Here is a 27,756-nt window from a genome sequence, read left to right on the forward strand (position 1 = left end):
ACCCAACTTCATCTCGGGTCATGATCTCACAGTTCGTGAGTTCAAGCCCCATATCAATCTCTCTACTCTCAGGGTGGAGCCTGCTTTGGATCCTCTTTCTCTTTCTCTCTCTCTCTCTCTGCCCCTCCCCCACTCGTGCTCTCTCTCTTTCGTCTCTCAAAAATAAATAATAAATAAGTAAACGTAAAAAATTGGAATAATCAAAAAGATAATAACAAGTGTTGGTGAAGATGTGGAAAAATTAGAATCCTCATATGTTGCTGCTTGGAATCCAAAATGGTCTATTTTGGAAATCAGTTTGGTAATTCCTTAAACAGTTACCATTTGACTCAGCAATTCCACTTCTAGGAATATGCACAAAGTAACTGAAAACACATGTCTACAGAAAAACCTGTACACAAATGTTCAGAGCAGTATTACTTATAATAGGCAAAAAGTGGAAACAACCTAAAAGCCCAACAACTGATGAATGTGCATTCAGAATGTGGTTTATTCATACAGTGAAATATTATTTAGCTATAAAAGGGAACAAAGTGCTGGTATATGGTACAACATGGATAAACTGTGAAAGCATCATGCTAAGTGAAAGCAGCCAGACACAAAAGACCAAATACTGTATGATTCCATTTACGTGAAGTGTCCAGAACAGGCAAATCCAGTGACAAAAAGCAGATTAGTGGTTGCCAGGAGCTGGGGGAGGGGAGAATGGATGACTGCTGAGTGGCACAGGGTTTCTTTTAGAATAATGAAAATGTTCTAGAATTAGATTGTGGTGATGGCTGCACAACCTTGCAAATACATTATAGAACACTAGCTTGTGCACTTTTAAAAGAGTAAATTTTATTATGTGAACTCTATCTCAATTTTTTTAAAAAGAAGAGATTAATTCTTTAATTCTCCTTTATCACAGTGAAAAAAGTACCTCTACTACTTGCTAGCCATGGGGAATTAAACACAATTTTTAAATTTTTTTTTCAACGTTTTTATTTATTTTTGGGACAGAGAGAGACAGAGCATGAACGGGGGAGGGGCAGAGAGAGAGGCAGACACAGAATCGGAAACAGGCTGCAGGCTCTGAGCCATCCGCCCAGAGCCTGACGCGGGGCTCGAACTCACGGACCGCGAGATCGTGACCTGGCTGAAGTCGGACGCTTAACCGACTGCGCCACCCAGGCGCCCCTAAACACAATTTTTAAAGTGGGTTTCTAACAACCAGTCTGCAAAATCAGAGTCCAAACACTTAAACTTCACCGATCACTGTCAGGATCAATTATGGTAACATTAAGACTTTTAGCAGTGTCTGGCCCATAGTAGACCCTCAATAAACGTTAATTTCTATCTTCTTCCTTTCCTTTGCCAGTTTCCTGTTTCAAGTCAAAGAAGTTTCAATTCTGTTAAAATCTTATGTACCCAATTAGCAATGAAGATAAAAGTTAAACACTATTGTTTTGTTTTCCTGGTTTTTAAATTTTTGCTTGTTTTAACATCTCATAATGCACTTGAAAATATAATTAGGTGGGGGCGCCTGGGTGCTCAGTTGGTTGAGCTATTGGCTTCAGCTCAGGTCATGATCTCACGGCTTGTAGTTTTGAGCCCTGCATCTGGCTCTGTGCTGACAGCTCAGAGCCTGGAGCCTACTTCAGATTCTGTCTCCCTCTCTCTCTGCCCCTCCCCCACTCACATTTTCTCTCTCTCTCTCTCTCTCTCTCTCTCATTCGCTCACTCTCAAAAAAAAAAGTAAAAGAAAAAAAGAAAGAAAGAAAGAAAATGGAATTAGGTGAATAAAGGCATTTGAATTTCTATATTACCTAGGACCAATCTCCCTTCAGTTTTGTATTAACTCCCAAACAATTTACTTACACACACACACACACACACACACAGACACACACACACACACACACGGCTTTCTAAATCTAAACAGTATCAACTCTGCCCAAATTTCATTCCTTGCATAAACTGTGGACTTCCATTGCCTTATCTTCCCACTTCTTCCTGTCTTCATCCTATGTTTGCTCTTTAACGTAAAATTCACCACAAAATGGTATTGCATATGAAATCTATATGAAAGGGGCACCTGGGTGGCTCAGTTGGTTGAACGTCCAACTTCTGCTCAGGTCATGATCTCACGGGTCATGGTTCAAGCACCACAAAGCACCACATGGGGCTCGATGCTGTCAGCTCAAAGCCTGCTTTGGATCCTTTATCCCCCTCTCTCTGCCCCTCCCCTGCTTGCATTCTCCCATAAATAAATAAATAAATAAACAAACAAATAAATAAATAATCTGATATGAAAATAAACTGTAATGTAAGCGTCTAGAATACAGCAAACACCAAAACCCTCTCATTATACAAAGAAAAAAACTATACCGTCATCATCTCACTGGAAACCACAACTATAATTCTATATCACATGGGAACAGTGAAACCAATTCATTCATAAGGCACCTTAATCCTCCAAAGAAAATGCTTTTGCAGATACTGCAAAACCATGGGTACTGGCTACTTCTGAGTACTTCAGTTGCTTTGCTCTAAATAACATGAATCAAGTGGCAAGAGGGAAATGGCTGAAAGTAATGAAATGAATACACAAATCTCTTCAAGGATGTAATAACCACCACGTTTAGGCACCTAGTGTTTAGCAGGCACACTGCCAGGCCTTTTATAGACATCACTTCTGCTCCTCAAGTCACAGGTCTGTCACAATGTTACGAATAGATCCATTCTCATACTGGTGACCATGTGGGGAATAATCAAAACCCAGTATAACTGGTTTTGCCTTATCTGTAGGAATAGTTGTCAATTTCATTCCTTCAAATTTGTAAAAGAGCGGTATGATTCTATTACCTGTTTTACTTTTGGGAAGTGAGAGACATAATTGCACAATTCTACGAAATCTAATAAAAGTCACGGACCATCTCTCCAGAAAAATGCATATAAAAATAATATACTGTAAACTAATATAACACTGTATGTTAACTATACTGAAATATATATATATATGGCATAAAAATTTAAGTTTTACTTAATTTATTTTTTTAATTTACATCCAAGTTAGTTAGCAATATAGTGCTCAACAATTTCAGTAGATTCCTTAATGCCTCTTACCCATTTAGACCATCCCCCCCCCACAACCCCTCCAGTAACCCTGTTTGTTCTCCATATTTAAGAGTCTCTTATGTTTTTGTTCCCCTCCCTGTTTTTATATTGTTTTTGCTTCCCTTCCCTTATGTTCATCTGTTTTGTATCCTAAAGTCCTCATCTGAGTGAAGTCCTATGATATGTGTCTCTGACTAATTTCACTTAGCATAATACCCTCTAGTTCCATCCACGTAGTTGTGAATGGCAAGATTTCATTCTTTTTGATTACAGCATATAATTTTGAGGGAATGGGATCACAGAACACTGAAGCCCATCCTGATTAAAAAGCCTCTAATTGGGGCGCCTGGGTGGCGCAGTCGGTTAAGTGTCCGACTTCAGCCAGGTCACGATCTCGCGGTCCGTGAGTTCGAGCCCCGCGTCGGGCTCTGGGCTGATGGCTCGGAGCCTGGAGCCTGTTTCCGATTCTGTGTCTCCCTCTCTCTCTGCCCCTCCCCCGTTCATGCTCTGTCTCTCTCTGTTCCAAAAAAAATAAATAAACGTTGAAAAAAAAAATTAAAAAAAAAAGCCTCTAATGCAGAAATTCTATTTTTATGATTACTGAAATATTGTATGAGTGTTGGGATCATTTAAACCGGGATCAGCGGTGCCTGGGTGCCTCAGTCGGTTAAGCTTCCAACTTCAACTCAGGTTCATGATCTCAAAGTTTGTGGGTTTGAGTCCTGAGTCAGGCTCTATGCTGACAGCTCAGAGCCTAGAGCCTGCTTCAGGTTCTGTGTCTCCCTCTCTCTCTGCCCCTCCCCAGCTAGCACTCTCTCTCTCAAAAATAAATAAACATTAAAAAATTAAAAAATAAACTGGGATCAAATTGGTCTTAGAAATTCTTGTCTAGCAACCAAAATACATGTGCAAATTTTAGTAGGACTAAAGAACTAATATCATGATAGCAATTTAAAATTTTTGGTGTTTCTGTAAATGCTAAAAATTTACCAAGTACCTAATCTGATCTGGCTAGTATCCAGTCATTAGTTAGAAATGCTGAAATGCTACCTCAATCACCATCTTTGAGAAAGCAAATAAGATGTGTTAACCAAAAAACAATGTAACAGAAACTTCAGTCTCTCATTTTGGGAGAAGGAAATAAACCTGACTTTCCAAAAAAATACCTTTACTGTAAATACAAACCTCAGGTTTCTAAAAATGGTAAAGATTTGGAAACCATTAGGCATTAACATTAGAAAAATACTAAGTATTTTTGTTACGCTAATACTTTTAGCTTGAAATAAAGGACTAATGATTCCAATATCAAGGAAAAATCTGAAATAGAAAACAAGATTTATCCTTAAAAAAGTTCACTACCGTACAAAAACTGTAAGAAATTGAAGCATCCAGCAATGGAAAATAATTTAGTAGGGTTAAGTTTATTTTTCACAGTTTTTAAGTCTTTACAAAATTTTAATTACAAGGGAAAATGTGAAAAAAGGAGAAGAAACACATTTACCTGATTTGACTTCAACTATGTGTTTTTAACGCAGAAAAAATACTCAATTATATATATATATATGCCATAAACCAATATATGTATGGGGGTTACCTCTAGTAGAATTATAGTTCTTTTTTTCTTGCTCCTAAACTTCCTTTTTTTTAATTAAAACGTTTTTTGTTTTTTTTTTAGTTAACAGGGTTTCTTTGGTAATATTTATTTATGTATTTATTTTTAATTTTTTTTAATGTTTTATTTTTATTTTTGAGAGAGAGAGACAGAGTGTGAGCAGGGGAGGGGCAGAGAGAGGGAGACACAGAATCTGAAGCAGGCTCCAGGCTCTGAGCACAGAGCCCAACGCAGGGCTTGAAGCCACAAAACTTGAGATCATGACCTGATCTTATGTCGGAAGCTTAACCAACTGAGCCACCCAGGTGCCCCAATATTTATTTTTGAGAGAAAGAGACAGCATACAAGCAGGGGAGAGGCAGAGAGAGATGGGGACAGAGGATCCAAAGTGGTCTCTGCACTGAGAGCAAAAAGCCTGATGTGGGGTCGAACTCGTGAACTTAGAGATCATGACCTGAGCCAAAGTTGGAGGCTTAACCAACTGAACCACCCAGGCGCTGTCCCCTCACTTTTTTTTAACATGTTTATTTATTTTGAAAGAGAGAGAGAGTGGGGAGGGGGAGGCAGAGAGTTTGAGAGAGAATCCCAAGCAGATTCCCTGCTGTCAGCACAGAGCCAACACTTGGGGCTCGAACTCAGGAACCATGAGAGTATGCTTGCCCTGTGCCAAAATCAAAAGTCAGACACTCAACCGATTGAGACAGCCAGGCGCCCCCAATGTATCTTTTTCAAAAGCACACTGCAGGGGTGATTAGATGGCTCAGTTGGTTAAGCATCTAACTTGAGCTCAGATCATGATCTCACGGTTCATGAGTTGGAGCCCCCCATCGGGCTCTGTGCTGAGAGCTCAGATACTGGAGCCTGCTTCAGATTCTGTCTCTCTCTCTCTCTCTCTCTCTCCCCCCTCCTCCGCTTATGCTCGGTCTCTATCAAAAACAAATAAACTTTAAAAAATAAAATGTTTAAAAAGCACATTGCAAATCATCATTATACCCTATATGTACCTATCTATAGGTGTCAAGCAACTCTTGATCTTGGGGTTGTAAGTTCCAGCCCCACGTTGGGTGTAGAGATTAGTTAATAAAAAAATCTTTTTAAAAATAAAATAAATTAAAAAAATAAAAAGATACATTGCTATGTTAGAGATACACTGAAGTCTTAACATTTTTATTTTTTTAATTTTAGAGAGAGGGTGTGCATGAGCAGAGGAGAGGAGCAGAGGGTGAGACGGAGAGGGAGAGAGGGAGGGAAAGAGAGAGAGGGAGAGAGGTGGGGGGTGGGGAGAGAGAGAGAGACAGAGAGAATCCCCAAAAGGTTCCATGCTCAGCATGGAGTCTCACATGGGGCTGGATCCCATGACCCTGTAATCATGACCCTAGCTGAAATCAAGAGATGGACATGCAACCGAGTGAGCCACCCAGGTGTCTCCCATTTTTTTCAAAGTCTTACATTTTTTATAAGATTTCATTCTTTCATTAATTAACTGAATCATTTGTTCGCCAAACATTTATTGAGCAATTATTATGTGCCAGTACCTGCTAAATCCTAGGCTTGGGCTTTAAAGTAATTTAAACATCTCACTTCTAATCACTTTTCTCTCTGTAGGGGAACACTGACTTTTTTTTAAGTCTATTTGAGAGAGAGAGAGAGAAGAGTCTGAGTGGGGGAGGGGCAGTGAGAGAGAGAGAGAGAGAGAGAGAGAGAGAGAGAGAATTCCAAGCAGGCTCCACACTGACAGTGTAGAGCCAGATATGGAGCTTTAACTCAGGAACTGTGGGATCATGACCTGAGCTGAAACCAAGAACCAGACACTTAACTGACTGAGCTACCCAGGCACCTCTATGACTTTCTTTTAAGAACTGTGACTCAATAATTTTTTTTAGTTTATTTATTATTTTTTAAATAATCTCCACACCCAACATGGGGCTCGAACTCACAACCGGAGATCAAGAGTCACATGCTCTTCTGACTGAGCCAGCCAGGTGCCCCTGTGACTGAGTATTAACGGAACATAATTAAAGTGGAAGAAAAGCAAGATTTCTCTTTTGTTTCCTTCATAGTCAACTGAAGAGCTGATGATAATTAGCCAAGCTTTCTGGATACTCATGACTTGAGTACTGAATCTCATTATCAGATTAATAATCTGAATTACTTTGATTAGTTTGATTCACTTGCTAGTTGTATTATTTTAATATGATAATAATGCAAAAAGAGAAGAGCTCGCCTCTCTCCTGGTAACACAAGTACCACATGTATCAAAGTGCAACAATGACTGGCTACTTTATAAAGAGAATGACTGTTGCAGCTTTGAAATCATGAACTCTTCAAATACTATTTTGGAACATGAAAACCAAGAGTCTGACCAACAAAAGGAACTATGGAGTTAAGTTCTGTAGTAAAGTGAACATGTACCATACTATGGTGCTCACTATCATATAATAGTATAATGTGGATAATGCCGACACTAGATGAAGGTGTTCTCCAGTTCCACACACTTTCCTTCTTGGTTAAGATGATATACACAAAATGGCAAGTAAGATTTGAACCATATTGACAAGATTCTGGAAACTAACACCTGAGGTCAGAATCAATCAAGGTCACCATGGTTTTGTTGACATAGTTGGCGTTTACACATGCAAGGATCCTAGACACCAAAGGGTTTTTTCCCTACAGTCAGCTCTGTCCTGGATATGCTACCAAAGCCTCAGTAGTGATCCAAAGAGATTCCTTAAAGGCATATTTAAGGACATACAACATCTGCCCTCAATTGAAGGAGTTAGTAGCAAAAATTTGTTCCATATGCCGTATACAACATAAACCAAAATGAGTTCCGACTGTTTATAAATACTAAAAAAGCAGTAGCCAAGAGAGGCTTGTCCCACCTCACTCCCACTAGAATGAATAAAATAAAATAAAACAAATATGTCAGCCAATTCTGAAATGATAGCTCTGGAACTAGACTGTTACCACACTATTCACAAAATAGTGGACAGTCAGTGGCTCAATTCGTATCATACAATACTACTGGACTTTAAGCTTTGCAAGTATAACTTATGGGGGTATTGTTATTCGTCCAGAGAGAATATGCATTAGCTAAGAAGATAGCATGGTAACGGCACATTTTACAGTGTTTTCTAGTATACTGCTATTTAATCTGACCAAACATATAATAACCCTTCAATACTTTGGGAAAAAAATCATTAACTAGAGTAAATACAAGAGATTATTTCAATTTGGCAGCCAAATAAATCAACAACTGCTTGTTGATTTAATTAATGTTAATTAAATGTGTGATGTACTATACCCCAACCATTAGGATACAGATATATAATTCAATACCCTGCTCTCAGAAACATATCAACAAACAGCTGTGTTTTGTTTACTTTTGTTTTTGTACACACTAAAAATTATTTGCAAAAGTGTAGTCTGGCCAAACACCTACTCTCTGCCTCTAAAAAGTACCCCCTTTCCTTTTTTTTTCCTTACTTGTAACATTATCAAACAAACAGGGTAATGCATAGGTCATAAAATGCTAAATTACAAATACACAGAGGTATCACCAGCCAAGAGTAAAATCCTAGATGCCTATGAATTATAAAGTTAGTGGTTTTAATTATTTGCATTTTGGACTGTTCAGACAGTAACCTGAACTAATTTGGCAGAAAAATAACATTTTATATTTCAACCAAAAGATATCTCTGCGGAGACTATCTAACCACCTTGTTGACAAATAAAAACAATTCTTTGTGGGAGACAAAATGTGATCTATGACCAAAAAAAGCAATAGTAGCTAGCTTTTTGGGAAATGGCAAATGCTAAGTATATTTTAGACAAAAAAATTTTTTTAACAATTCTGTTTTTGAAATATACATTTGTTTAGGGCACTTGGGTGCCTCAGTTGGTTAAACGTAGACTCTTGATTTCAGCTCAGGTAATGATCTCATGGGTTCATGAGATAGACCCCAACATCAGGTCCTACACTGCTAGTGTGGAGACTGCTTGAGATTCTCTCTCTCCCTCTCTCTTCATCACAATAAATAAACATTAAAAAAAAATTATCGGGGTGCCTGGGTGGCTCAGTCAATTAAGCATCTGACTTCAGCTCAGGTCATGATCTCCAAGTTCAAGAGTTCAAACCCTGTATCAGCTCTGTGCTGACAGCTCAGAGCCTGGAGCCTGCTTAGGATTCTCTGTCTCCCTCTCTCTCTGCCCCTCCTACCAGTGCTCAGGCACACACTCTCTCTCTCTCTCTCTCAAAAATAAACAAACATTAAAAAAAATTTTTTAGGGGCGCCTGGGTGGCGCAGTCGGTTAAGCGTCCGACTTCAGCCAGGTCACGATCTCGCGGTCCGTGAGTTCGAGCCCCGCGTCAGGCTCTGGGCTGATGGCTCAGAGCCTGGAGCCTGTTTCCGATTCTGTGTCTCCCTCTCTCTCTGCCCCTCCCCCGTTCATGCTCTGTCTCTCTCTGTCCCAAAAATAAATAAACGTTGAAAAAAAAAATTTAAAAAAAAAATTTTTTTTAAAGAATAACTTAAAAAAAATAATTATCCATCTTGACTCCTTATACCATACGCAGAAGTCAATTCCCGATATACTTTACATCTAAATGTGAAAAGTTTAAAAAAGTGACTTTTTAAAATTTATTTATTTATTTTTGAGGAGGGGAGGGGCAGAAAGGGAGAGAGAATCCCAAGCAGGCTCCGCGCTGTTAGCACTGAGACTGAGGTGGGGCTTGAATGTACAAACTACGAGTTCATTTCCTGAGCCAAAATCAAGAGACAGATGCTTAACCGACTGAGCCACCCAGGAGCCCCAAATAGACAAAATTTTCTTAAACAGGACATAAAGGAAAGAAAGCATTGTTAAGTTGAACATTGAAGTTAAAATTTTCCATTCATTAAAAAGCATGATGGGGGGGGCGCCTGGGTGGCTCAGTCGGTTGAGCGTCCGAATTCAGCTCAGGTCACCATCTCACGGTTCGTGAGTTTGAGCCCCGCGTCAGGCTCTGGGCTGATGGCTCAGAGCCTGGAGACTGCTTCCGATTCTGTGTCTCCCTCTCTCTCTGCCCCTGCCCCATTCATGCTCTGTCTCTCTCTGTCTCAAAAATAAATAAACATTAAAAAGAAAATTAAAAAAAAAAAAAAAGCATGATAGGGGTGCCTGGGTGGCTCAGTGGGTTGAGCGTCTGATACGATCTCAGTTTGTTTGTGAATTCGAGCCCCACATCGGGCTGACTGCTGTCAGTCTGTCAGTGCAGAGCCTGCTTCAGAGCCTCTGTTCTCCTCTCTCTGCACCTCCCCTGATTGCACTCTCCTAAAAATAAAAATATTTCAAAAATTTAAAAAAAGTTTTTTTTAATCCATAAAACATAATGGGGGTGCCTGGGTGGCACAGTAGGTTAAATCCTCCAACTCTTGATCTCTGCTCAGGTCATGATCTCATCGTTCATGAATTTGAGCCCCCCAAGGGGCTCTGCACTCATGGTGCAGAGCCTGCTTGGGACTCTGTCTCTCCTTCTCTCTGCCCCTCCCCCACTTTTGTGCACACTCTCTCTTTCAAAATAAATGAATAAACCTAAAAAATTTTTTTTCAACATAATAAACTCTTAAATAAACTTTAAAAAGGCATAATAAACTCTTATAAACCAATAATGAAAAGGCAGAAAAACCAATTTAAAGATGGACAAAGACTATCTAAATGGCTAAGAAGCAACTAAAAAGTAGCTCAATTTCATTAGTTATCAAGAAAATACTATGTAGTGATACCACTACACATCCAACAAAGTGATTAAAGAAGACAGAAAATAGCAAATGTTGACAAGGATGTGGAGTAAGTAGAACTCTCATACATGACTGATGAAGAGTCTTAATTGAACCACAGCTGTTGAGTAATAACGAAAGCTAAACATCTGCATAGTCTATGACCCAGCAATTCCATTCCTAGGAATACACAATAGAACACACACATATATTCACCAAAAGACATTCATGATAATGTGCACAGTAGCAGTACTGTTCATTAAGAGTAGAATGGATGAGGGGCGCCTGGGTGGCTCAGTCGGTTGAGCATCCGACTTTGGCTCAGGTCATGATCTCACGGTCTGTGAGTTCAAGCCCCATGTCGGGCTCTGTGCTGGGCTCTGTGCTGACAGCATGGAGCCTGGAGCCTGCTTCGAGTCTGTGTCTCCCTCTCTCTGACCCTCCCCTGTTCATGCTCTGTCTCTCTCTGTCTCAAAAATAAATAAAAACATTAAAAAAAATTAAAAAAAACAGACACTTGCTAATATTATTAAAAAAAAGAGTAGAATGGATGAATGTATTGTGATATAAACATACAATGGAACACCATACTGCAATAAAAATGAATAACTATAAGCCATATTACTGAATATTAAGCAAAGAAACCAGAAACAAGAGTTTACAATTGTTGTTTGTTCCCTCAGAATGAACTTCCCTCAGAGAAGTGTTCCCTATGTTCTCCTCTGCCTCTCCAGCACTTTTGGATGGGCAGATCTATCTACTGCCAGAGTAAGGACAACATAATACATTCTTCAGGATCAGCTTTGTCAGTGATAAAAGTGACCTTTTGGAGGAGGGGAAGAGCAAGAGAGAGCAAAAAATATGAATATCAAGTATAGGGGGAAATGTGAAATAGAATATCAACAGGGGTGTCTGGGTGGCTCAGTCGGTTGAGTGTTGGACTCTGATTTCGGCTCACATCATGATCTCACCAATCAGGGCATCCAGCCCTCTGTCAGACTCTGCAATGACAGCGCCGAGCCTACTTGGGATTCTCTCTCTCCCTCTCTCTACCCCTTCCCTGTGTGCACCCTCTCTCTATGAAAATAAATTAACATTTTTTTAAAATGTGGTTTTAAAGAATATAAACAAAATGGGGGAACCTGGCTGGCTCCATCAGTAGAGCATGAGACTCTTGATCTCAGGGTTCTAAGCTTGAGCCCCAAGGTTAAGTATAGAGATTACTTAAAAATAAAAATCTTGAAAAAAAGGAGGAAAATCTCTTAGAGTTGAAAGCTAAGCTCGCTAACAGATTTAGAAGAAATGATGGAAACAGAATCACTATTTGGCAGCCCTCAGGCAAAACTCACTAATAAATGTAAAACTAGGGGGTAAAAGTTTGAGGGATAGCAGGATATTTACAAAGTCTCAGTCTCCCTATAAGATATTCATTAAGTATATAAAGTGAAAACTACTGACTTTACAATGGAGAATTCTGGAAGATATTACCTTAAGCAAGAGATCAAAATTAAGATCATAGGAGTGCCTGGGTGGCTCAGTAGGTTAAGCGTCCAACTTCAGCTCAGGTCTTGATCTCAGGGTTCATGAGTCTACTAAGCCCTGCATCAGGGTCTCTGCTGTCAGTGCAGAGCCTGCTTTGAATCCTCTGTCTCTCTCTCTCTCTCTCTCTCTCTCTCTCTCTCTCTGCCCTTCCCCTGCTCATGCTCTACCTCAGTCTGTCTCTCAAAATAAATAAATCTTAAAAAAAAATAAGATCATAATAGTAGGACAAACTGACATCATGTCCCACCTGATAAGAAGACATTCCTACAAAAATGTATAACACAAACCTCATCATGAGGAAACATTAAACAGACTCAAATTACAAAATAAGTGATCTGCACTTTGTAAAAGCATCATAAAGGACAAATCCTGAGGAACTGTCCTATGACACCCCCCCGAAAAAATAGAGTATGTATTGTATGATTCTATTTATATCAAATTCTAGAAAATAAAAAATCTATAGTGACAAAAGATACTATTTGCCTAAACAGAAAGGGTGCAGGGAGGGGGTAGGGACTACAAAGGGGCACAAAGGAATTTTTGGAGGTGATGGCTTTTGTGCTAATAGTTGCACAGTGTATACATTATGTCATAGCTATCAAATTATATACTTTATATTCTCTCTTTTTAAAAAAAAATTTTAATGTTTACTCATTTTTGAGAGACAGAGAGAGACAGAGTATGAGCAGGGAAGGGGCAGAGAGAGAGGGAGACACAGAATCAGAAGCAAACTCCAGGCTTTGAGCTGTCAGCACAGAGCCCGACGTGGGGCTCAAACTCAAGAACTGCGAGATCATGACCTGAGCTGAAGTTGGACGCTTAACCGACTGAGCCACTCAGGCAACCCCCCTCTTTTTTAAGTTTATTTATTTTTGAGAGAGAGAGAGAGAGAGAGAGAGAGAGAGAGTGTGCGTGGGTGAAGGAGGGGAAGAGAGAGGGGGAGACAGAGAATCTCTGTGCTATCAGCAGAGACCAATGCAAGCCTGACTCAGGGCTGGAACCCACAAACCATGAGATCATGACCTGAGCCGAAATCAAGAGTCAGATGCTTAATCAACTGAGTCACCGAGGTGCCCCTGCTTTATATTGTCTTATCATTTAACTTATTTAGCACGTATCACCATGCCAAGTCTAGGCAGGCACTAGAAAAACAACCTGGGGAACACACACAAATAGTTGTTGCACAGTGAGGGGTGAGTGAATGGGTGGAGTCTTGTCAGATAGAGAAAGGAAGAATGTGTACCATAAACATGGACACTGAAGTTGGAACACACATGGTGAGCTTGGGGAAATACAAGTAGCTGGATACTACTGAAACTTCAAGATTAATATGAGAAGCAGTGACAACAAACAAGACAGAGGTCAGCTGTGTCAAGATCTTGAAGATCTTGTATTTCATGCTAAGAAACTAGGCTTCACCTATACTTGGCAGGCACCAAAAGCTTTGCTCTATTTTTGTTTTGTTTTGAGTGAGATATATCACACATACAGAAGAGCCCTAAATGTATTTAGGTAAGAGAATCATCAGGGATTTAGAAAGAAAACTCAGACTGTGCTTAAGGAGAGGTTGTTCAACATCCTGACTTCTCTGCTAGCCAGTACACTTACAACTATATCCCCAGTGCACAACCCAGAGTTGAAGTGCAGTAAATACTTGCTGTGAGAGAGAGAACACTGAAATTGTCCCAATAAGGGATAAAGGCATCGTCTATAGAAGTGGCTAAGAAAATGGAGAGGAAGGAGTGCTCAGATCTCATAAACAAGAAATCTAGAAGAGGGAGAGGAAGGGATCAATGATGACTGAATTTTCCATTTGGGGTGACAATGCAGACGGTAAGCCATTAAACCAAATATGTAATGACAAAAGAGGAGCAGGTCTAGGAAAAAAGAAAACAAATTCACTTACACCTATCAGAGACAGAGTGAGTACCTTCGGCAATGATGCCATTTGGCAATCTTACAAATCAGGAACTTATGAGGGAGGTCTCTGCTGTAAGATACTGCTGCTGCTAGGTATTGTCCATGTACATTTGTAAACCATTAGGTTGCTGGCCACTCCCACATGTGTGAAGCGACTTGAGTAAAAATTACTCATTGCAGTAAGGTTTGGAATAACAGAGTATTTTATTTATTTAAAAAATTTTTGTAACGTTTATTCAGTTTTGAGAGACAGAGTGTGAGCGGGAGAGGGGCAGAGAGAGGGAGACACAGAATCTAAAGCAGGCTCCAGGCTCTGAGCAGTCAGCACAGAGCCCGACCTGAGCTGAACTAGGATGCTTAACTGACTGAGCCACCCAGGTGACCTTGGAATAACAGAGTATTTTAGAAACACCTTAGGGGTGCCTGGGTGGCTCAGTCGGTTAAGTGTCCAACTCTTGATTTTGGCTCAGGTCATGAGTTCATGGTTCATGGATTCACAAGCCCCACATCAGGCTTTGCATAGACTGTGGAATCTGCTTGGGATTCTCTCTCTCCCTCTCTCTCTCTGCCTCTCCCCTGCTCACTCTCGCTCTCTATCTCAAAATAAATAAATAAACATTAAAAATTTTTAAGGAAAGCAAAAATAATATACAAACAAGGAAGGGGACAAAACATAAGAGACTCTTAAATATAGAGAACAGAGGGTTGTTGGAGGGGGAGTGGGCTAAATGGGTAAGGGACATTAAGGAAGATACTTGTTGGGATGAGCACTGGGTGTTATACATGGGGGACGAATCATTGGAATCTACTCCTGAAATCATTGTTGTGCTATATGCTAACTAAGTTGGATGTAAATTAAAATATTAATTAATTAATTTAAAAAAATTTTTTTAATTTATTTTTTTATTTTATTTTTTTTTTAAATTTTTTTTTTCAACACTTATTTATTTTTGGGACAGAGAGAGAGACAGAGCATGAACGGGGGAGAGGCAGAGAGAGGGAGACACAGAATCGGAAACAGGCTCCAGGCTCCGAGCCATCAGCCCAGAGCCTGATGCGGGGCTCGAACTCACGGACCGCGAGATCGTGACCTGGCTGAAGTCGGACGCTTAACCGACTGCGCCACCCAGGCGCCCCTAAATTTTTTTAATTTAAAGAAACACCTTAAATGCCCATCAATATATGATTGGTTAAATGTCTGATCTCTTGTTTGCAATGGGTCAAATAGAAAGTCAGCATTTTGGATAGATAAGAATGAAATAGAAAAGACTAACTTAAATTTAAGCTCACAATACTTTAAAATTAATCTCTTCTACTATACCTTTATTCACAGCAGACACAAAATAAGCATAACTTCAAGTGAGTGATCTAAAAATCATAAAACACCAAGTTGGCATGTGTTTTAAAGGTCTGAAAAGCAAGTTTAAGTATTAACCAAGTTCCATAAAAACCTTTAAATAAAGTCTAAGTCAACCAATACTTTTAGTGCCTTAGGTTCATCAACTGTAATAATGAGAACTAAGGTTTATGTACCACTTTAGAGTTTACAAATTCTTTTTAACTTCTGATGACCATTTAATCCTAACCACATGAGATATGTAGAGCAAGTGGAAATCACCTACCAAAAGGTTCGATGAAAGCTTTATTGTTGTTTCACCTTCAAGGCAAATTTTCAAAATTAACGATACCGACCATTTTATTCTTTCAAAAGAAAAGAAGTTTAACTCCTCTGGTTCCTCAAGCTGCAAGGGAGTTAATGAATGTTCCACTGTTAATTTAAATTTAAGTTAAACCTGTAACTTCCAAAAAAAGACACACAACTAGCCAAAATAAGGCAAAGTGGAAATCTTTGCAAAACCATGTTTCATGTCACTGCTCTGTCTCATCAAATCCTTTAATGTAAAATCTTATGTTCTAGTTTTGTGAGACAAATTCTAAAAATAAGCTAATGTATCACTGCACAAGACATATTTCAGGTAGATCCATACATTCTTATAGATAATATAGCATTTTATCAAAGTAAAGTGTTCTGCACAAATCACTCTATGAAAGTCTTACAGGCGTCTCCCAGCCCCTGGGACGTTTACTTACCTCCGAAGGCACAATGACGGATGGTTTCTTTTTCAGTTCCTCACATTTCCTCTTCTTACAGATCTGATGGCTATTCTTTCTGTTCTTACAGTAAGTACATTCACCACAATTGGTCTTCTGCTGGCAGGGCCCACACACCCCACACCGCTTTCGTTTCTTCTTTTCCAAAGTAGGTAGCAAAGTTGTATAGGAGGAAGGGGAGGCCCTGGCAATTGAACCTGGCCTAGATACCACTGTGGTATTGATGTCAACCATGCTGGTCACGCTGATCTGGGAGCTCCCTCCTTCCAATTTGCTGGGACCAGCCTGGGAGAGTTGGGTAATACCCTGTGAAGCATGGAAGAGTCCTCTCTCAGGGGCTAAGGTGAACGCCTGAGTGTTAGCTGGCAGAAAGCTTATATGAACCTGCTTCTGATTTTCTATATTGCTAATAGTCATCACAGGAGGTACCGAACTTATCTCAGAGTTTAATGATGGCTGAGGAGTGTGACCTGAGCCCAAAGGCAAAATCTGCATTGCTCCCTGGACCTCAAGCCCATATGAAACAGTGCTCTGGGACTCAGGCCATTCTGGGAGAACACTATAGGTAGCAATTGGGTTTAGCGGAGCAGGAACAAAGATAGGTGGGTCTGAGGCAGTACCGCCACCCATCCCAAGGATTTGTTGGTCTAGGATAGCACCAAAGACCTCTCCTTGGACTGGAATAGCACCAGGAATCTCTGGTGGGGCTGGGGTCTCATCCAGAGCCTCTCTGTGTACTGGGTTAGCACCAGGAACTTCCCATTGATGTGGGACAGCACTAAAAGCCTGTCCTAGGACAGGGGTGGTAGCAGGAATTGCCTGTTGATCTGGGGTAGCTTTGAGTACCTCTTGATTATCTGGTTTAGCACCAAGCGTTTCTTGTTCAGAGCTTGCCAAGAGGAGTTTTATTAATGAGGTAGGATATATTGACCCACCAATGGACAAACAGTTTCTAAGGTCCAATTCAGGTATAACCTTATTAAAGCTGGAGGTGGGGTAGCAATCTTGTTCACTTTTGATAGGATCCAGGTAAGAATCAGATAGCTTAAGAGATTCTACTCGTGAACCCAAATCTTCTAACTGAATGCTGGAGTTTCCTTCGTAAGTAACCTTGAGGGCTGCTCTTTGGAGCAAAGGAGCACACAGAGTGTCCTGAGCAAACATTCTAGGGGAATCACTTGTATCAGTCAATGTCTCTTTAGAGAATAGTCCTTCACCACCATGTGTCCCTTCCAATGACCCAGAAGGGATCTCTACTGCAGGACCACTGTGAGTGGAGATATTTATTTTGGTATCCTCCACCTTTTGGGACCAAGACTGGGTTGTCTCTTGGCTCTCACCTTCAATTAAAGATGCATTTTGTACACCAATTAGATTCTCTGTATCAGGAGCAATTAGGGGAACTTGGGTTGGAATTGAATCATTTTCTGAGTGTTTCACTCCTTTGTCAGTAACTACATTACAATCACATTCATGTTGCTTTTCTAAATGCTTAGCAGGTGGAATTTTCTTAGCTTTGGCTATGATCACTGGAGGTTGGGAGAGTCGTCTGCTAAGAGAGGTACTTCGGAGAGCCATTGTAAACCCATTGCAAGTTAAGGATTCTGGGTTCTGAAAAAGAACCTCAGTCCTATCCAAATTCATTCGTGCCGCTCCAGCTCTTGTCAAAAGGCTTCTGACTGGCATAGGTGTTTTGGGTTCTATTTTTTTCTTAACATCTCTTTCTTGAATTAATTGCTTTACTCCTTTTCCAGGGCTCACAGTCTTGACTGATGCCACATTTTTATTGGCTAGCTTAGATGTCTTCTTCAGTTGGCTGCTTTTCTTTCTGTTTAGATCTTCCCTCCTGATTAATCTGGAAGGCCTTGCATGGCGGGATCGAGACATAGCTACAGAGTAGGAATAAATGAAAGGGCACAAGGAACAGAGTCATTGGTCCTTTGGAAAGTCTCGCCTCTGAGGAGAATCTGAATGTACCATGGTTGAGTTCAGCCCACAAAATTTTGGTCTGAAATAACAAAAAAAAACATTGGAAGTGAGTCTTTTTCCTATGTATTCTCCCATTCGAAATAAAATACTAACAATTATTAATCAAAATTGGGAATGAGAATGTTTACTGCAAAAGAAAAATATAATAAACACAAAAGATACTAACATATCCTTTAAACCCCAGATTCACAAATAAAGCTCCTTTAATTACTGTGACAACTGATTTAGCTGATGAAGTTCTACGAACAGGGTAAGCATGTGGGTTATTCTACATTAGAAACCACAATTGCTGTAGGTACATGTAGTTTAAAGATCAAATCCCAATCTTTACAAATTTTGGATACTTAAAAAATTATCTGTTAATCTTTCCTCAGCATATCACCACACAAGATGAGGTATCATCTGGTAAAACCAGAAGAAGAAGTTTATATAATTCAGGAAACTCTACTCGGAGATCTAGTAATATTAATACCACATTCCAATTAATAATCTACAAATTTTAAGCTTTACACATGCACACAAAAATGGCATAAAATCTTAGGAGTTAGTATTGACAGATTAGGTTACAGATAAGACTCACGGGTCCAACAAATATCTGTTGAGTACCTACTATGTATAAGGAAGGCATTGTGGTGGGCACTGCCCACACCCAGAAATGAGGTCCCTCTTTTCTCTTTCACCCGACTTAATCCAAAGACTGCTGGTTCTAAATCCCTTCTACCAAGGATCCCAAAAGTCTCATGATGAATGCCTAGGCAAGGAAATTGGAAATAAAGAGAAAATGAGATAATTAGAACAGTAAAGCATACTAGGCAAGCAACTATTATTTGAAAGGTAAGCAAGAAAAAGGAGAAAATGAAAGGGGACTAAGAGCTAGCACTGTCTTTTGGTCTCCTTTGATTGCTTACCCTAACCCAAAATAAGACCAAACTATGAGCAAGAATGAAGCTCACCATACAAGATGTATCAGTCTATTCCCTAAAGATCACAGAATCAAGAGTGGGACAGCTGGGTTGGTGAGGATTCTTTAACAGTTAACACGTTGTTGGATTTGTAAGAAAATATGTTGTAGGAGAATAGTTACCAAAAACTTGGTCTGCAACCAAGTGATCAACAGTCTGTGGCAAAATCAGGGGCAAAAAGGGCAGTATAAAGTTTTTCCATAAAGTTGAATTTATTCATTTTAGACAACTCTTCCTTACTCTGAAATGCCTCCCTGTTTTCTCTCATTAAAATGTCCTTTCTTTTAGAAAAGTAAAAGTCCTTTATTTTTTTGAAAATGTGGGGATAGATTTATTTTATAATGTTATTACTTGGCCAAGTAAAAACTTGACAGCCCTCTATCATTCTCAAGTTGTGCATTTGTTTTTGTTGCACTGATCTGATCCAGGTAATCCTGGGACACACTGGTGGGTTTAGTGGCTAGAGAGGAGATGTGCCCCATCAGAAAGCTGCGAGTTTGAATTTGTGATCACCTGCTAGTTCCTTCCACATCCTATTTAACTGAATCAAGGTTTCTACATCTGAACTGAGGTCGTTTTGAGGTATCATTGGGCTCCTACAGGAAAAGCTTATGTGAGGTTGAGGAGGGAGCGGGGAAGGTAGGGGAAGGACTTTGGAAATAGGCAGACTTGGGTTCAGTTTCCAGCTCAGAAACATTACTAGCCATGTGATTCTGATAAATTCTTCAGTCTCTCTATACCTCAGTTTCCTCATGTGTAATAGAATAGGAAGCATAATAGTACTGACCTCACTGGGTTACCATGAGAATAAAATGAGATGAGTTGTATAAACACTTAGCATAGTGCTGGCATATACTTAGGTGTTTAATAATAAATGGGAACTTAAAAAAATAAAGGCTGCTTATAACTCCAAAAAACAAAAAAAGAGAGATAAGCTAAATGGTTATCATTATGGAATCAGTTTAACCCAGTCTGCCATACACTGCAAAACAAGATTTAGTTCTTCTGTTTCTGTTATCACCTAACACATAGTAAGCTACACACTGCAATAAAAGACCCCAGAGCACTCATTGAGTTAAAGTCAAAGCATTGTGCCTTTAGGATATTTTTCTCGGGGCGCCTGGGTGGCTCAGTTGGTTAAGCGTCCGACTTTGGCTCAGGTCATGATCTCATGGTTTGTGGGTTTGAGCCCCATGTCGGGCTCTGTGCTGACAGCTCAGAGCCTGGAGCCTGCTTCAGATTCTGGGTCTCCCTCTCTCTCTGACCCTCCCCCATTCATGCTCTGTCTCTCTCTGTTTCAAAAATAAATAAACATTAAAAAAAAAAATTAAGATATTTTTCTCTCTGTGCCCCTCCTGCGCTCTCTATCTCTCAAAATAAATAAGTAAACTTTAAAAAGAAATAACGAGGGGCGCCTGGGTGGCGCAGTCGGTTAAGCGTCCGACTTCAGCCAGGTCACGATCTCGCGGTCCGTGAGTTCGAGCCCCGCGTCGGGCTCTGGGCTGACGGCTCAGAGCCTGGAGCCTGTTTCCCATTCTGTGTCTCCCTCTCTCTCTGCCCCTCCCCCGTTCATGCTCTGTCTCTCTCTGTCCCAAAAATAAATAAACGTTGAAAAAAAAAAAATTTAAAAAGAAATAATGATAGTCTTTTTGTTTCTTATTTTTTTTAAGATTTTATTTTTAAGAAATCTCTACACCCAGTGTGGGGCTCAAACTCACAACCTTGAGATCAAGAGTCAGAAGCTCCACCAACTGAGCCAGCCAGGCACCCCAAGACAGATTTTTGATTTTTTACTTAATTTTTCCCCCAAGACAGACTTTTTAATTACTTTATTTTTTAATGTTTATTTATTTATTTTTGAGAGACAGACATTGAGTGAGCATGAGCGGGGGAGGGAGAGAGAGAGAGAGAGAGAGAGAGAGAGACAGAGACAGAGAGACAGAGAGTCCAATGCAGTCTCAAAGCCATCAGTGCAGAGTCCATGAGGGGCTTGGGGCTTGAACTCACAAACTGAGAGATCATGACCTCAGCTAAGGATGGCCAACTGAGCCACTCAGGCAAGTGCCCCGTCCCCACCTCAAGACAGACTTTTTAAATGGGCAGCGATAACATTAACTACAAGAAAAATAAGTTTGATAAATGTGTGCTAAATACAAACACTAGACTGGAGAATACTGGAGTTCTTGGTATCTAAACTTACTGCTTTCCCCCTTTAAAAAAAAAAAGGTTTTTGGCTTGCACTAATTTTTTGGCTGTGAAAAACTGTTAGATATTTTCTCCAAAGACCATTGCTTTTTGTACCAGTATTTTTAGAAAACAAAAGACATTCCAATTCTAATCTCCAGAAAGTCAGCAGTCTTTATAAGGATGTTTTTTCAGATAGCAAAAAGCAATCCTTTCCATTCTTTAGAAATTCAACAATATCAGTATAAGCTTGCTTTATCTCTTGTATCAAGATTGCTTTTCTAAAAAATTATTAGGAGCATATAATCTAGGTATTGCAATAGGCCACGAAAATTAAAATTCACGTTATGTAGGCAAGTAATCTGGATATACCAGAAGGTGTCATGGGATCTGCCTTTGAAAGTAGTTTATAAATTGATCTCAGCCTCATATATTCTTTTATATTTTTAAATTAAAGTGCTTTAGAAATTCAGCCTTGTAATTAAGATAATGTTTACCATTCAAACCTTATCTCCTGAAAAAGAGCCTGCCAAGGAAATGGAAAAGGTATGAGCAACATGGATTGGGAAGATGTGGTCTCTTTAAATGGTAACAGCCTTTTTATGAGATCGTGAAAGAGGCCAATGACCCCTGAAAAACCCAACTGCAGGGGAGAAACCACTGGGTACCACCCAGCCAAAGAAATAGACAATCAGAAACAAAATAAGGGCTCCCACAAGATCCTAATTTTATCACCCAAGGCTCCAATGATGAAATGTGACCTTCTTTTGTGATAAACTAAGTTATCCCCAGGGCTGAACTCTGGGAGGAGAGGCAACAAGCTTTTTTTGAAATTTGTGGGGGGAAAAAACAATGCAGTCCATTCTATTAAATAGGTTCCTATTTAAATATGAAGTTATCCCCACAGATCTCCTGAAAATTATTTTCCTTGTTAACCTGTACACATTATTAAATGCTCCATTTCCCCCTTTTTTGTTACTTTTATTTATTATAGAGTACTTAAGTCCTACAAAAAGGTATATTTACAACCAAAAAGTAATTCCACTTACATTTTTCATTTCTGATGAAAATTGACGTTTCAATATTTCTCAAAATCAATTTTATTCTACCCTAGAATATATTGAAGAGTTCTGAGTGCTACAGAGATAGATATAGGATAACACAATCAGAGCAGAAAATAAGAGAATAGTGTCTCTGTTATTAAATACAGATCATAGGTCCTAATTATTTGCAATTGATACTATTCTGTGGGTTCTTATTTTCCTGGAAGAGAAAACAAAATGAAACAAGCAAACAAAACTCCCAACAATTGTGAGATATAAAACATTAGTTAACAAATCTTTTCACCGCAGGGCACCACAAATAAAAATTCTTTTTACTAAAATATCCTTCTGATGTAGAGGACTAGAGCAGTAGGAGATTCAAGAGGCCAACACATAATTTGAAACATGAAAAGACATGATGCCAACCTAAAGTAGAGAGTATAAGGTTAAAGACAGAGGGAAGAAGTGGCAGGAGCAGGCAATAAATATTTGACTGTCTAAGGATTGACTAATTATTCACAAATAATTTAAACTTAACCTAACCAAACTGGTGAGCAAATAGGATCAGGTATTTTCCTCAATATTATTTGAGCTTACTAAGTACTCAATCTTTCCCTACAGAGGGCCTTTTTTATAATTACTGAAGTAATTCCCTGGTCTAGAAAATAAAAAGTGACTTCATGAACTATGTCAGTTGTCTGTAAAGGACAATATTGACAACAGCACCATGTCAGAAAATTCTCTCCCACCTCCATCCCTCCTCCTTCTCCTGGATCTCCCAAAGTCCCTTGGGCAGGAAGTGGCTGAACTGATGTAACCATCCAGCCCGCATGTCAATTTAAAATTATATTGCAACCCTTCCCACTACCAGCAGTGGCCAAAAAAGTGGTGAGTATTTGCATTCATATGGCTGGAGGCAAAAGGAGCTCTGATTTCAGAGTCACTCCATTCAGCTCCTTAGAATTTAAAGGCTACTGCACTTGACTGAGAAATACAAGACTTACAACATTTCTTTTAAAAGGCACCACCTGACTTAGTTTCCTCCAGCAACTAAGTTCTACATCTAAAGGAAGAGGAGGTGGGCGGGCGGCTTGCAGTTCCTAGATAGTCTTCTACCACAGGAAGTGTGAGAGCCCTCTGCACAAGGAAAGGCTGTTCAAGGAAACTCACTAGAATGCCAGCAGATTTAGTCAAAGGCTCCTTCCATATGTAAAACACCCCTGCTGCCCTGCAGAGAGCAAGAAAAAAAAAGGCCTAAGAGAGCCACAGAAAAGGGAAGGGAGAAGTTAAAATGGAGATGGAAGGATTCTTCCAAAAACAAGAAAAGTATAAAACACACTGGGAATAGTAAAAAGCATAAGAAGGAAGAAAATGTCTAAAGGGGAAGGGGGAGTGGGCGAAAAACTAAGGGGAAGACTTTTGTAGTAATAAAGCTAGAATGTAAAAAAGATAACTGGGATCAGAACGCTAAAGACTAAAGGTAAAAAGACCTAGGGGAGAGAAAAAAGAAATTTAATTGTGCAGGGAAAGAAAAATTGATGCAAAGAGAGAGTGGGGGAGGGGATGGACAAACCAGATAAAGAAGATTGGAGAGGGAAGAGAAACAAAGAGTAGAAACAGTGGTGATCCAAACCTCAGACCCATCAATTCTGGAAAACCAGAGCTGAGTGCCATAGTTAATTCTCATTATAATGGTAAGTGATGGTCGCAGAGTTGTAAATCTGAGCTACTAATCTGTGCGAAGAGAAAGGGACAGTGTGTGCTAATAACTCCAGAATATCTTGATTCTGAAGTTTAACCGAAATCATAACCTGGCTTTAAACACTGTCAGAGGCTGACAACCAACCTATTTAAGATCCCTTACTTGGGGAGGGAAGTGTAACCCAAAACTGGTAAAATCAGGAAACACGCCCAAAATCACAGTGCCGAAGTCTTTCAGTTCTTGGAAATAATACGGACTAATCTCCAAGCATCTCCTTATCTATGCACCTATCTGGTGCACCACCCTTGTTTAATTGTGGTCATACATTCCTGATATGCTCTAAATAATTCTTGCCCTAACTGGTTAACAAGCCCCAAATACATGAGTATAGATGCATATATATTTGGCATCTTGGGCCTTAAGAAACCATCGTCTTTATTTTACTTCATATCGTCGGAGGGGGAGGAGAAGGGAAGGTGAGCACATTTCGTTCAGGGCAGACCTGAGGCTGCTACCCTACAGCGCCGCCCTTCAACTCATCCCGGTGCGGTGCGCAGCGCACCCGGCGGACACCAGACCGTGCACCTTATCTTTAACTCGCTTAAGTCTCGAAGCACTTAACCTTTATCTCTTCATAAGCTATTACCATTACGTATTGTGCAGCTCATTTGGTGCCCGAGAGTGGAACCGGGGAGAAGTGGCACAGGGGTGACCTATGCAAAATGGTTAATTTGGGAAAATGAGGAGTTGGGGGCGGGGGAAAGACTCCTAATCCAAGCAATTTTTGTTCTTGGTGATATATTCATTTTTATTGGGTCAGAAATGCGCAATTTGGGTTCCCCATTCACGTGGAAGGCTGCTGGGGCGGGTCGGTAACCTCCTGACCACTTTTAGTGGAACTATACGGACTGCAAGTAGCCCTTCCAGAAGCTCTATCAGTTGAGGGTGTGGGTGAGAAGCAGGGCCGGGAAGGGAGGAAGAGAGGAGAGGGGGAGAGGGAGAGAGATCCAGCCCCGTCCCTCCACGACACGTGAAGTGCCTGCGGCCCTGGCCGGGGCTCGGCCCCTCCCGGACGGCACCGCTGGTCGGAGGCACCCAGCTCTGCGCACCTCCCACCCCGGGGGCCAGCTCCCCGGACCCTGCGGGTGGGACTGACCAGACCGCAACGCCGGCGCGCTCCGCAACCCGGTGGCGCCCAAAAGAGGTTTTCAAAAGCCATTTTGACAGAACACTAATTCTACTCCCTATTCCCTACTTCCCGGATCGCTGTAACTCCAGGTCACCTCGGGTCAGACTCTAAAGTTTCATCTATGAAGTCCCTTCCCCGAAATGCTCAGGGAGGGAAGTGCCAATAGTTTCCCAAAGAAATCTGTCCCCTACACAAGCATGGGGGAGGGAGAAACCCTGTTTGGGGGTGCGCTTGATTGTGCGCCAGGACGGGCTCCTCACCCGCAACTTGCCCTAACTCTGCCTTCTCACCTTAAGGAGCCAGACCTGCGACTCTCCTACGAGGTGCATCAGTCTCCGGCACTTTCAGGGATCCCCGCAGGCACACTTGCCCTCCCCCAAGCCCGGTTTGCGGCGGCGCCCGGGGTCCGAGCCCGCGGCGCCCCCGCCCCGCTCCCCTCGTCCAGCGCCGCAGCTGGGCCTCCGGGGCCGGCGGCCGCGTCCTCCGGCCGGGAGCATTGTTTACCACCCGCAACAAAAGCGCCCCAAGCGGCTCGGGGCAGGGGGTCGCCGCGGGGAGTGGGCCCACCCTAGCGGACCCGGAGGACCCGCGGACGCCGAGCTCCGGCCCTCACCCAGCCCTAGCCGAGTACCGCCCCTCGCACCCCCTTCCGGCCTCGGTGTGAGGGTCCCTGCAACCCTGCCCTCTGCCCCAGCCCCAACTCACCACTGGCCGGCGCCGGCTCCGAGGGCAGCGCGCGTGCCCCAGGCTCCAAGCCCGCACCAGCCCTCGGGTAAACTTTCCAACTCGCGCTGGTCCCCACAACTTGAGAGCCCAGAGTCTCGGCGGGCACGAGGGGCGCGAGCGGGCCCCGGGCGGACACCTACCGGCTGCCTGGCAGGGTCAGGGCCCGAGACCCTGGGGTGGGCGGCAGCTTCCCAAAGGTCCACAGAGGAGAAGCAGGTAGAGTTGCATGACTGGGGCGGGGCAGGGGGTTGTCCCAGGGGGCAGACCCGGGAGCCGAGGGGCCGGCGGCTGCGCGCACAAAGCAGTGCGGGAGCGGATTGCGCTGCCACTCCCCGCCAGGTCAGCCCCCCGGAGCAGTAGTGTCTCCCCAGGACAGACCTCTGGGAGTGAAGCAGGGGCTCTGCCTTTGCTGGACCCTGCACCGCTGAGCGAGAGTCAAAACGCGAGCTGGATTTCCCCAAACTGGAGCTGGACTCCCCTCTCGACCCTTACCCCTCCCCTTAGCCCTCCTCTCTCATAACACCTTTGTGTGGTGTGTGTGTGTGTGTGTGTGTGTGTGTGTGTGTGTGTGTGATGTCAAAGGAGAGTATTGGATAGGGAGAGAGGTGTTAAGGTTTTCTTGTCATTATCTTTTTTCCGAGGAGTTCTTGGGCTGAGAGAAAAATTTTAGGGTTTCTAAATTGAATGTTTATAGATAGATCAAGGGAGTGCCAGATCAGAGATGACACAACTGAGCAATATCTGGGTTGCAGACAATGGTAAACTGCCCTCAACACTAAAGAGAGGCCAGAGGACGGTTGTGTTTCCTTGACTCAACACTTGATGTCTGCAGATGTCATAACATTTTTTGTTAGCTATCTGGCCTTGTATGTTGAGGGTGGTCATATTCACTTTATGGATGAAAAATTGAAGGCATCGGAAGAATGAGTAAGTTTTTAGCATTAAAAGGAATAACCAAGTGGCATTATGCCAAAATTAAGACTCAATGGGGCATTGGAATTTCTCCCTAAATGTTTGATGGCTGTTGCTTCTTCCAGCAGTCAGTCATTACACAGACAAGGGAATCCAGATCTTTCATGGGCTCACCATGGTAAGGAAAATGCTGTTCATGGAACTATCTTTCCTCCCAGGTCAAACTTCAACCGAAGAGAAAGATTCATTCTGTCATTGCCTTCAACACCATTCTACCCCCATTCTGCACATAATTTGTGTTCTTGTTATACTTGCTTTAATAAGCATAACCAGATTGTTCTTTTGAGATAGATTCCTAAACTTTCAACCTTTCTCACGGATTGATTCATTCAAATTTATTCTTCAGCCAGGATATAGGTATACAGAGATGAATAAAAATTGCCTCTTGCCCAGGAAGAACACACATTCTGGGTTGGCAAGCAGAGCAAATGAACACTACAGTGTTTTCAGTGCTACAGTCAGATAAATACGTTAGTTGGAGGAAATTTAAAATGTGGCTTTTAAAATAAATCTTATCTTAGGGGCGCCTGGGTGGCTCAGTCAGTTAAGCGGCCAACTTCGGCTCAGGTCATGATCTCGCGGTCCGTGAGTTCGAGCCCTGCATCAGGCTCTGTGCTGACAGCTCAGAGCCTGGAGCCTGTTTTGGATTCTGTGTCTCCCTCTCTCTGACCCTCCCCCGTTCATGCTTTGTCTCTGTCTCAAAAATAAATAAACGTTAAAAAAATTTTTTTTAAAAATAAAATAAATGTTATCTTCAAAAACGGACTCTTTTCAATGTTTAAAAAAACCTAATTATTAATACCTTGTCAAAAACAATCTCCTAGGACTTAGATGAAAAGAATGTTGGGAGAGTTTGACTCATAACTTAATCTCTGTAAAGAACAAAAAAGAAAGAACATTTGAAAAAGAAGAACAAAGGGGAAAAGATTATCATGAAATAGCAAT

At 41.4% G+C, this 27,756-nt stretch overlaps 2 protein-coding genes across 2 annotated transcripts in view; one reads left to right on the plus strand and one right to left on the minus strand.

Annotated features, from left to right (window-relative positions):
* Nucleotides 1-17,931, minus strand: part of TET1 (tet methylcytosine dioxygenase 1) — a 126,615-nt gene extending 108,684 nt beyond the window's left edge. Inside the window, exon 1 of the mRNA XM_030335059.1 lies at nt 16,024-17,931. Coding sequence (XP_030190919.1) covers nt 16,024-17,931 — 1,908 coding nt within the window. The remainder of the gene's footprint in view (nt 1-16,023) is intronic.
* Nucleotides 17,932-24,746: 6,815 nt separating this feature from the next.
* Nucleotides 24,747-26,199, plus strand: LOC115526928 (basic proline-rich protein-like). The gene is made up of 2 exons (XM_030334232.1): nt 24,747-24,796; nt 25,410-26,199. Exons 1-2 carry the CDS (start codon nt 24,747-24,749, stop codon nt 26,197-26,199), a joined length of 840 nt encoding a protein of 279 aa, XP_030190092.1.
* The last annotated feature ends 1,557 nt before the right edge of the window (nt 26,200-27,756 follow it).

The sequence above is a fragment of the Lynx canadensis genome, chromosome D2, assembly GCF_007474595.2.
Source record: "Lynx canadensis isolate LIC74 chromosome D2, mLynCan4.pri.v2, whole genome shotgun sequence".
Lineage (NCBI taxonomy): Eukaryota > Metazoa > Chordata > Mammalia > Carnivora > Felidae > Lynx > Lynx canadensis.